We start from the raw sequence: 12,293 nt of genomic DNA, 5'->3' as shown, positions 1-12,293 counted from the left end.
AGTACATTAACAACATGCTAACGAAACTTTTAGAAAGACAATTTACAAATATCAGTAAAAATATCATGCTATCATGGATTATGTCAGTTATTATGGCTCCATCTGCCATTTTTCGCTGTTGTTCTTGCTTACCTAGTCTGATGATTCGGCTGTGTGCAGCTCCAGACGTTAACTGGCTGCCCTTTTCTAATGCCTTTTATAATGTTGGGAACATCATGGGCTGGCATTATGCAAATATTGGGGTGTACACCCCAACTGTTACGTAACAGTCGGTGTTATGTTGAGATTCGCCTGTTCTTCGGAGGTCGTTTAAACAAATGAGATTTATACAAGAAGGAGGAAACAATGGGGTTTGAGACTCACTGTATGTCTTTTCCATGTACTGAACTCTTGTTATTTAACTATGCCAAGGTAAATTAAATTTTTGAATCAAGGGCACCTTTAATATTCATTGTCATTACTATGAGCGCTGGTGTTTTCAATTCATACTTGAAGTCGGAGGGCGCTCTCTGTGCATTTTTAGTCCACAAATTCATCTAAAAGAAGAAGAGGCTATTCCATGAATGGAGTTTCCAATTCATACTGCAGCCGGAGGGCGCTAAAGAAACAAAAACTCATCTAAAATTCATCTATAGAAGAAAAGAAAACAGGAACTAACTGCATGTCTACTAGAGCTCACTAACCATGACTTTTACATCCAGATAAACACTTTTCAAGACAATAAATACACGATTGAGACGATGAATGCATGTATTGCCTCTGAATTTGCGTCTGAATAGCGCTGGCTCCGTGGGCGTGGCCGCATTAGCGGATAATGAGCTGAATCACGGACTTCTGACATGGCTCTCTTTTCATACAGATTACATAAACACAGAAGGTTTGTTTTCTGTTTTGACTTACATGATTTAAAACCTGACATTTTAACGTTTTTTTTAGACATAAGTGTAATTTTTCTGTGATTAGTATTCACTAAGTTACAGTTCATTTTCTGAGAACTATCAGATTGGACTTCGTTCAGAGGGAGAGGAGAAATCACGCATCATGTTAGTTTTCTTTATTTTACAAAAAGCACAACATTTTGTTTTTACTCTGAGTGTATACAAATAAAAGAAGATATTCTATAGTTTCAATTGATATATTACTTATGTCTCTATGACAAAAAATGACAGAGTATTTTAAGTCTGTTTTGCTGCAATGTGAAAAAAAACCTGCAAAACACGCCGGCGCGATTTTTCTCAAAATTGACTTTACTGACTCTCGGCTTCAAATAAGTGTAGCCTATAGACATTTTTGGTTGGATTCCAGCAAATTGTACAATCATTTGAAGGGTTTTTAATAGAGAATGTGAAAATAACAATAACTAATTTTTGATAATTTGCTCATTGCGACTCACTTTGCCCACATTTTTAACCGCCAGAGGGCCAAATCTTACATAGTGTACCTTTAATTAGGAAGCAAATAATCAGATAAAATGGAACATTTGGAGACAATAAATGCAACATTATTCATTATTTGGAATTTTTAATCTGCCTTTTAGTTAATTATTAATATTATTAATTATAACTCAAATTTGTATATGTACTGAAGCAAAATAAACTAAATAAATGCAATAAAATGTAAACACTATAAAAAAAAGTGCCATTTTGGCAATTGTTGAACTTTCTCTATAATTAGGCTCAGAAAAAAAAAAAAAAAAAAAAAATGCATGTAATGGAAAAAAAGCTGCTCGGAAGGTGTTTGTGGGCTGTGAATGAGTGTGGGCGGTAAGGTAAGAGCGGGGTAGCCAGTCCTGCGGTTGGAAAAGTACTAAAAATATACAGGTCACATGAGCTGCCTGATAAATAAACCATATCAATTTATTCATTCATTTATAGAAACCTCTGCTTATGTTATTCAGTAATTCATCCACATTTTGTAAGCAGTTAAATTATTAGTAGTTTACACAATTGTGAAATACTATATAAATTTCTATAGTAATAGAAATGAATTTCTCTGATCCAAAGCAGTCTGATATTTTATATCATCCTAAAGCAATTTGTTAGAGTGAAGCACTTGTAATATTGTATTTGTTGTTGTTGTTTTAATGCATTTTACCTCTCAAAGTTTAAAAGTATGTTTATTTCATCATTTCATTACATTAAGATGTGTTTTGCTTTCTGTGTTCTTGTGCTTTGGAGTTAAGTTGGACTAAACATACCACTGTGTATGCATCAATGTGGAAGAGAGAAGTGAAAATTTTTAAGAGAAAAATACATTAAGGGCTAGAGTTCATCGACCAGGTCATCCTGCGATAATTGCACTTATGGCCTATTTTAATGGCCTTGGGGTAGTTTTGCTTCATTTCTCCACCAGAGAGAGCTCATGTGCATGTTCTGTCAATCATACCATATTTATGTCTTCCTGTATAATTGCATATACATATTTCATTTTCAAAGACTCAAATTAATGCTTGTTTGAAGTATATCACGTACCATCTGAGATTTGCTGCTACATATAAAAATGTTATTGAAAATGGCATATTATTAAGTCGGGCAAATGGGACAAATAGCCTTAGTCTAGTACTAAAATACAGCAACATTATCATATTTTTTAATAGTTCTAATATGAAAAATTTAGAACAATCAATATTCACAATATTTTCACAATATTTACTACAAGATTTAACTGCATAATCATTACCTGCGCATAGACAATAACCTCTGACCTCATCTTTGTTTGTTTGTAGGTAAAAAGACACAGTATAACAATATTACAATTTTTTCTTAATGGTAAAAGACAATTATAAAACACACAATTGCTATACTTCCTTTCATAAAAAATAAATTATTTTGACTCATGATCTACATGGACATGACAAAGGTTAAGATGATCTGTTAGTACAATCTGTAACTGAATTAATAATTATATTGCACAAGGAAAATGTACATGCTCTAGAAGATACATGAATTACAAATGGGCTTTGTCATATCTTTGTGAACAATCATGTCATACATTTCTGGATAGTAATTAATGAAATCATGCTACCTACTTTACAAAAGCAATATTACACAATAATGTTATTTCAGTACCACGGACAGGGATTTAACACAATTTAACACAACAGAAAGTCAACAGGTCTCACACAGTCATTTCTTTTGTGATTTATCAAGTACATTATTTGATTCATGATCAAACGATAAATTCATAAATGTTCAGGACAATGATTGAGGCTAACTTACTTGAGTAAAATTCAATTAAACTCATAATTCATATACTGAACCTAAAATGTCTTGGTATCTGACACTGGAAAATGACAACTTTTACAGCTTCTGAATAGAAACCTCTGAATACTGTGCAAGTCAGTTTTACTCATTGTTATCTTACATGTGCATATATTGAGTTATCTTGTGAGTTTCTTTCTCTGGGTCTTCTAGAGGTGGAGGGCTTTTGTTGAAAGCTCAAAGCTGCATAATTCAAAGCGTCTGCATCATCAGCCTGACATGGAACATTAAATATGAATCATTCAGTCAAATATATTGCCTAAAACATACAGTTTAGCGTAATCTGTAGATTGGTTAGCAGTGATTAAATTCATTGTCAAGATATTTGTTTTCCATAATACCAAGGAAAAAAAGGGATTGCTTACCATCAACTGACCGTGCTGAGTGTTATACATCTCATCTTGAAGAAACAATGAGAATTTGTGCATTTTACAACTGCACTGACATTTAAACTCATTAAAACTTAACACTGGCATGATAACATGAAATAATGCATACCTTTTTTCCGGTGCTTGTACAACCGCGTGGCCATAATTATAATCACGATCACAGACAAAATTATTATAATCAAAGCGGCTGTAGTCCAATGTGTCTGAAAGCATTTGTCTGTAGTAATGAAATACAAACAGACCAATAGTATTTATTAACAGAGAAATTATATATATATATATATATATATATATATATATATATACATATATATACTGAAAATTTAATTAGACAGCTGATATATATATATATATATATATATATATATATATATATATATATATATATATATATATATATATCAGCTGTCTAATTAAATTTTCAGTTAAACTAAAATGCATGCGCACCTGGCAAATTAACTTCTCTTCCATCTCCAAACAGTATTTCTCCACATGAGGCCACAGCGCAGTAGTAAATCCCAGCATCATAGTGACCGAGGTTGTTCTTGGGCAGGTTGTAGATACATTTGTGTGTGGTAGAGTTCCCATCAGAGCTCCTCTCACATTGACCGTTCCTGCGCTCCTGAGTGTAAATGATTCCTGGAGGAGATTCTCCAGATTCGTGTCTGAACCAGTAGACGTTGTGTTCTCCTGCACAGCTCTGAGTGACGACGGCACACTGCAGGGCCACTGCAGACTCTTCTGGATGATCTGGATCTAACGCAGGTCTCTGATGATCAGAGTCGATGCTCAGTTCTCCACCTGAAAAGAAAATAAAAAAAATGAAGTGCAATTTTTTTTTATTTAATTACACACAATGTACAACATGTAACAAAGTTTGTGATTTTTCATCTTACCTTTAACAATGAGATCAGTTCCTTTTCCAAATATGAAACTAAATGCATATGTAACACAATAGTATGTTGCAGTGTCTGATTCTTCTGCGTTTGTGATGCTCAGGTTGAAACTTCTATCATCTTTTGTTACAAAAAATCGTTTACGTTTGTCAAATTCATTTTCAAATTTGACATCTAAAGCTTGATATATTGAAGCGATCAGAAGGGGTTTCTCTCCAACTCTTTGTCTGACCCAAGCCATGCTGGATCTTATTTCGCCTGATAAAATACATGTGAAGTTAACACTGTCTCCAGCTTGAACAATCCTTAGATGATTCTGAACTGTGATGTCTGAATTTTTTGAGGTACCTGAAGCAATTCAGTATGAGAAGGAACGGGTGAAAAGATACTTAGTATTGTTTGCTGTGGATTTGCTTCTAAGAATATTCATTAAACACACTGAAAACAAGTATGAATTTAGTGTAAGTTTAACAAAAATACAAAGTTACTTACACTGAGGTATATTAAGCATTAGGATGAAAAAATGAAGCATTTTGAAGAATTGTCTTCAAGTGGGCTGAAATGAAAATCTCTAGAATGAGAAAGAACATTTTCAAATGTATGTTTATAATAATAATAATAATAATAACACCAGAAATGCTATTAAATGATATATATATATATATATATATATATATATATATATATATATATATATATATATATATATATATAGGAAATTGTTACTAAACTTCAGAGCATCATCTTTAGCAGGTCCATTATTGTAGTTAACTACCTTGACATACTCAATTCACGCAAAATATTTCGTTTAGAAAGATGGTTCTCAAAAGTGAACATATAAAAATGAATAAATTAACAATCAAATAAACAAACAAACAAATCTTACTTACAGTTTATTATTGATTACAGGTTTGTGCCATGTAAATCGCCAGACAGGTTTTATGTCCCTCGTTGATATAGTGAGACTGAAAGAGAGAAACACAGAGAGGTTTGCCTTTATATGCACTCCCCTAAAAAGCAGCATCTTTACATGATTCCACACACACACACACACACACACACACACACGCATGCACACATACACTCAAAAATACATATATACATAAATAAAAAGTAGTTGAGCTGATGGTTTTATTTTATAGAATTGGCAAAACGAAAACACATACAAAATGCAGTTTGCTCTAATTTTAATGCTAAATAAATTTTGAAATGGTAAACATAACAAATGAACATCTATTGTTACATCTATTCAATCATTTCATTGTATGCAACATTAATTTAATGTTTTTTAATTAACTTCATTTGGATGCTCTTTGTGACAAATACTGACATGCGATTGATTGACAGTCCTACATTTATCATCGCTTATAAACAATTAATACAGAATAATACTAAAGGTCACTTTAAGCCTTTGAGTATCAACTTCCTGTGTAGTGCTGTTTGAAAATAAAAATAAAACACTTATGTGATGGAAAGACGTGGTCTCTCTTGAATGAAAATGGGTCTTGGGTGTAATGGTTGGGTGCCATCAAAGTGTGGGAGGAGAGCAAAAACAGAGTGGCCAGTCATGTGGTTGGAAAGACTGCTTATTGGTGTATAATGTTTTTAAACACACAATGTATGTTGTTCTGTGATGTTCACCTCAGCAAGTTAAAAAGGTACACTGCTGACAGGATTTGGTTTCTGCACACTATTTAGAATAGTAGGGAAGTTTTTAGTAGGAATATTTAAACAAAAGAGAATGTTACTATATTGAAAACTGAAAACTGATTTCTGGCAAATGCATGTCAATTTTGTGATACAACAGACAGATCAAGTCAATTTCATAAAGGTCAATTTTAAAAATTGCTATTATTTAGATTTACACAGAGCATTGGAAACCCACAAGAAGAAAAAATGTACAAAACATAAGGGTTTAAAGATACAGCCATTGTACCACATCAGAGGTCTTTTGCTAACAAATTGAACTTTTGATCTGAAATCAAGAGGTTGTTTCAGCCACTTTTACCACAAACGTCCACAAGCAAATGCACCCCAGACATGACATCAAAATTGATAAAAGCATGAAGACAGATAAAGACTGTGGGTTTTAGGCAAGTACTACTACAAATCACATCATTTGTCCATATAAGGAGAAGATGTGATACAAAACAGAGCTTCAGTCAAGAGGCCACAGTGTACAGCATCATTTCCTGAGTGACTGACAGGAAGAAGCTGTTCAGTACAGAGAACTGCTGCGGTGAACATCAGCAGAGAGAAACTGTATTTAAGATTTTAATCATGTTTTTACATGCAGTATAAAAGAAAAAAAAAATCCAAAGTATATTATATACAATGCATATTTACCCAATCCACTTAAGTGTTAGTATACACACCCAATATATATAGTCACCATGATTTTGCAAAGTAAGACATGTCCTTGGATTGACATACCGTTGATCCTAGAACAACATTCCTGTACCAAAAATTTTGTCCTAACCATATCCCTACTCCTAAACCTAACCCTACCCATAAGTTATCCCTAAAATCAGAGGGAAATGATAGGTGCATAACACTGATGTAGAAGCACCTAACCCTGGTTGTAAGCCTAAACTTGACATAAACTGTAAACTTGTCTCTCAAATCTGATTGGTTGATTGAAATGTTGTTCCAGGATCAACAAAGATGTTGATCCAGGAACATACTGTACTTGGTGAAATCACATTCACCCAGTAGATACCTATATACAATTGCATAAGTGCATCCGTTTGTGGAAATTTTTTTTTTTACTTGCCTCCATGATCACAGTCAAAAATAACCCTTCCATGGGTAGTTTTGACACAACTTAATTCTTAGTTTTAAGACTTGCAGTAACGGAGAGCATAATCATTTCAGTGAACCCACAACAGTGACCTGTGTGAAACTGAAAGGGTTCTTTGAATCGTGGTCATAATAGATGTAACTCCACACGTAAAGATTAATAATTAGCGTAAACAAATATTGAATTCATTCTTATCAGGCTCAGTGTAATGATACAAGGAAGAGGTAGTTCATATGAATCCAGTCGCAGGAGTTTATTTGAAATCAACACAGGAAAAGCCAGATGACTGGAATGGAGAAAAAACATATGTGAAACAGTACAGGATTGAAGCAGGAAGGCTTTCACCAGAAAGGGCGGAAAAGGATAAAACTCAGGTGGTGATTCACTTTTCAAAATCTTTGGAACAATGCAAACATAACTCTGGTAAGTATTCACAGGAAAAGTCTTTCACAGTCTTTGAAACGAGGCATTGAACATATTACACAGTTACAGTTCAGGATTATACTAAATCTTAACTTGTATCGTTTTGGAGAATCAAACAGCAAAACAGAAAATCTTAGCATTCTAAGCCTGTCAAGGATTTATCTTAGTTTTACTATTTATATTTGGTCTACACATGCTAATGACGAGTGACAGGTGTGGCTCTTAAAGCTCTGGGAAGCGCTAGCGTGTGAATGATAGAACAGAGTCAGCAGGGTGATTGTGACACTCAGCTTTAGAGGACGGTCTTGCCCATCTTGGCAACCTGTTCAGCCTACCTTGAGAGTCCTTAGGCAGGCCCACTTTACACACAGAACTTGAGGCAGGCCTTGAGAAAACATAGTGCTCTTATACATAACAGCCTTCAGATATGCATAATACAACTGGCCCAGTAATAGACTGACAAAAGGGAATTTAATTTAGAGATATGTTTAATATCGTACTACATAAATGGTTGAGAAGTTTGTTCTTTATTTAATTCACATACACCTGAAAGCATGTGAATTTGGATGCTTGTCAACCATTTAGATTTGGAGCTGGGATTGGCTCAAAACATTATAACTGCAAAACTGAGTGCCATTGAGCAAAGAGTCCCATAGCATTTGTGGGATGTACTGGACCAACAAGTTCGAATTAGAGAGGTGTTTGCCTGTATCTTTGTACATGCAGATCAGCATAGACTGCATCATAACTCCATAGCTTGTGCATATAGTGATAGACCAGTTTATCAGCTAGGCCTTTTACTTAGCCGATACTTGCCTATTTTGAGATTATTGGACATTTAGAAACAGTAGAACACTTTAAATGGGTTTAATTGGCAGTGGCAGATTCTGTAACATTATTCAGAACGGTGTTTCTTGTGACATTTATCAATGTCATTGCTGTACAGATCTCAAGTGCATGGAATTTGGTTCTGCCCCTTTTTGTAAAACAACCAGTCAAACATCAAAGTGTCAGTCTTTGATCTTTGAACATGGCTGTGTATAAAAGAGGAAGCAGTCTAAAGATGTACCATCAAATGGACACTGTCCACCATATAAGGAGTTCTCTAAAAATATTGGAATTATAAACTCTCTTTTTATTCTGTGAACTGAAATCACTGTTAGTGGGTTATCTTTCTTGTAAGGTTGTAAGTAATTCCTTTAAACTTTCAAGAGCTTTATTAAGTTAATCACTGCAAAATTATTATAATTATTATTTATTCTTTTGACAAAATACTGTATTGTATTTTTATTACCAACATTACTGAGCTATTTTAGTAAAGAGTCAGTGTTTCAATTGTTACTTATTTAAAAGTAGTTCATTTTTTCTGTTTAAATATATTTGCACATTTGCTCATTTGCATGTTCCAGACTTCTGTTGACATGTGTTTATTTCTCTTTTAGATTAAGTACAGGTGCTACAAAATGAAGTTCAGGGTTTTGTTTACTTTCTTTCTCCTCACATTTGCAAGTATGTTTAAAATTGTATTTTAATTGAGCATTTGTTTCGAATTTCTGTTTGTCATTTTATTAACCAAATTCCTTTGCTAGTTGCTGAACTTGGAAGCAGTGTGATTATACCCTGCTCTCACTCAGATGACTTTATCAATTCTATTTCATGGTATAAACATTCTATCGGCAAGAAACCAATTCTTATAGCATATTCACAACATGATTCAGGAAGCGTTACGTATCAAAATGGCTTTGACAAGACAAATCGATACTTTATCAGAATTGGAAGTGGATATTTTAATTTGAGCATCATTTACTTGGAGGAATATGATTTTGCAAACTACTATTGTGCTGTGAGTTTCTTGAACGTTATTACATTTGGAGAAGGAACGATTCTGCTGCCTAAAGGTGAGTTCATGACAATATGTGTGTTCCACAATTCACAATCTGGTTGCACATAAAAGTGTATTGTTTTAATGTATTTACAGAATGTTGAATTTCTTTCAGAAAGGGACAGAATGAGAAGCACCAGTGTTCTCCAGCAGCCTGTGTTTCACAGACTTCATCCAGGAGATTCAGTGACTCTGCAGTGTTCGGTCATCAGTGAGATCTGTGCCGGAGAATACAGCGTCTACTGGTTCAGACATTCATCAGGATATTCTCATCCAGGAATCATTTACACCCATGATAACAGGAGTGATCAATGTATGGAGAGATCAGAGAATGGCTCTTCTATCCAGAGCTGTGTCTACCTCAGACTGAACTCAAACCATCTGATGCTGGGATTTATTACTGTGCTGTGGCCACATGTGGGAAGATACACTTTGGAAATGGAACTAAGTTGACTATTGAAGGTACAGCAATATTTGATTTCGATATATGTAACATATAATACCACACTCTTTTCCAGCCAATAATTATTAAAATTTCTTTATGTTGGTACTTGAATTCCTAAATCTGTGTTACCATTTCAGCATCTTCAACCTTTTGGAATCCAGTAGTTTTAACCCTGTTCACAATAAGCATAATATCCATGATTGTGAACATAATTCTGGTGAGACTGATTCAAAAGAAGCTCAAAAAAGGTAATTAAATTAAAATAATCTCATAGCAAAATTAAATAATAAAGTACAAATATTCATCACTAAATTGTTATTTTTTTAATTCTGATCAGTGTAATAACAAAGTATTTTTTATTTTTATCCAAAGAAGCTTCAAAACAAACCAGAAATCAAAGCAATCAGGTAATGATTTTTTATTTGCCCTCTAAGTTAAAGAGAATGATCAGATGTTTTATAACACATTAAACTTGGCCTCTGTGCCTGTTCAAGTTGCCACAGTGGTGACACATGAAATTTGACTTCATTTTTAAAATGTAATTTATTCCTGTGATGCAAAGTTATTTTTTTTTTGCATCACTATTCCAGTCTTCAGTGTCATACGATACTTCAGAAATCGTTCAAGTAAAAAAAAAAAAAAAAAAAAATATTTCTTTTAATTTATTTTTTTCATAACAATGTTAAAGTCTTTACTGTCCTTTTGAACAGTTTATTGTCCTTGCTGAATAACAGTATGCATATTAATTTCTTTAAAAGAAATCTATGACTTTTGAATGGTACTGTTACTGTGTATACTGATAAATATGGAGTAAAACTTTAATCAAAATGGTAACTTGAAGTGCAGATTTTTAATGTATTTTTATTTATTTATTTATTGTCCAAAGCAACATGTGTGTTTGTGTTGTTTCTGTTGAGTACAATTATAGCATAAATTATATTAAATGTTTAATTATATAAAATGTATGGTTTTCAGTGATGTAGGTTGATCATGTTTGTGTTTTTCTTGTGCAGGTTGAGGAAACAGAGGACCTAAATTATGTAGCCCTGAGTTTTTCAAAAAAGCCTGCCACCTCAAAAAGATCTGCAGTGAAAACCAACCAAAAAGAAACTGTTTATTCACATATCACAACGCACTAATTAAGATAATTACTATAATGCTAAGAAGTTATTGTTGTTGTTACATAGTTTTTATTGTTAGTTTTACCAGTCTGGACATTATCTGATTTTTTTAAAATATAATTTTGATTTATGTTCACTGTTAATGTATTTTTACATGTAAATATCAACAGGAATAACACCAATTAAAAAAATACTGTCCAAAACTCTCCATTTTTTTCTCCACCACTGGCTGCTGGTGCACCCTAACATTTTTTAGTCCATCATTTTTGGGAGAAACAGTTGCGTCATTGATTCTCTACATGTGGGAACGCTCTCCGAATGATTTCCCGACAATTCCTGCACCTGCTGATACACAAGTATGCAAGACTGCAAAGAATTCTAAAATGCCATGCTTGCGCAAACACGGGTAGCCTAAATTCAATATTGCTTGTTGCAGATGCAATCACGTTCCATATCTGGACAAGAGCGGTTGTTTAATGTATTTTTTGACAAGTGCTCCAAACATGAACCAGCAGAGTTAGCCAAACACAGCCAATCGAATCTTTTAAAAAGCACATGTATTATTTATGAAAATAGCACTGATACAGCATTATGAACTATGAACACGATAATGCGATGACACAGTGGATTATGCGAATAAAGAAGTCAATGATAAAACTCGAAAATGGACAGAAAGGTAAACATGCCTTTATCTATGCTGGTCCTTGGCTGGTCAAGTGCTGGTTCTAAACTGGTCCTAAGCAACTAGCTCCAGCTCAGGACCAGCTTAGGACCAGCACTTGACCAGCTTACACCAGCTCAAGCCTGCTTCCATGCTTCAGAACATATCTAACCAGCATATGCTGTTTTTTTCAACAGGGTAACTCTGTTAAATTAAAGTGTCATTTGGTCAGTAGTGCTTGTAAAAGTGATGAACATAATAAGAATATGGGCTAGTAGGCCTGCTGGCCTAGGTTTTCTAATTGCAGGCAAACAGCCAACCGATATTGTGTATAATGATAGAAAAGATGCTTGGGAGTTTGTTGTGTTTCGATTGTCAAAGAGTCAGTGTTTTTGAATTAATCTTTTAATGAACCA

General features: G+C 33.8%; 1 protein-coding gene and 1 pseudogene across 1 annotated transcript; one reads left to right on the top strand and one right to left on the bottom strand.

The window, feature by feature from the left end:
- Positions 1-2,333: 2,333 nt before the first annotated feature.
- Positions 2,334-5,540, bottom strand: LOC125265315. The gene is made up of 7 exons (XM_048185450.1): positions 5,436-5,540; positions 5,038-5,116; positions 4,546-4,893; positions 4,097-4,450; positions 3,759-3,866; positions 3,626-3,660; positions 2,334-3,474 (listed from the first exon to the last, which is right to left on the bottom strand). The coding sequence occupies exons 2-7, from the start codon at positions 5,075-5,077 to the stop codon at positions 3,355-3,357; spliced, it is 1,005 nt and encodes a 334-aa protein (XP_048041407.1). The 5' UTR covers positions 5,078-5,116; positions 5,436-5,540; the 3' UTR covers positions 2,334-3,354.
- A 3,993-nt stretch (positions 5,541-9,533) lies between these two features.
- LOC125265312 lies at positions 9,534-11,878 on the top strand (annotated as a pseudogene).
- Positions 11,879-12,293: the final 415 nt, after the last annotated feature.

The sequence above is a fragment of the Megalobrama amblycephala genome, linkage group LG3, assembly GCF_018812025.1.
Source record: "Megalobrama amblycephala isolate DHTTF-2021 linkage group LG3, ASM1881202v1, whole genome shotgun sequence".
NCBI lineage: Eukaryota > Metazoa > Chordata > Actinopteri > Cypriniformes > Xenocyprididae > Megalobrama > Megalobrama amblycephala.
This window is presented reverse-complemented; position numbering and strand designations above follow the sequence as displayed.

What these genes read in the sequence shown, in the direction of transcription:
- LOC125265315 (XM_048185450.1), bottom strand. Translation starts at nt 5,077, where the DNA reads ATGCTTCATTTTTTCATCCTAATGCTTAATATACCTCAGT. An exon ending in AATGCTTAATATACCTCAGT is followed by an intron (nt 4,894 to 5,037) that starts GTAAGTAACTTT and finishes GAATTGCTTCAG; the next exon opens with GTACCTCAAAAAATTCAGAC. An exon ending in AACTGATCTCATTGTTAAAG is followed by an intron (nt 4,451 to 4,545) that starts GTAAGATGAAAA and finishes TTTTCTTTTCAG; the next exon opens with GTGGAGAACTGAGCATCGAC.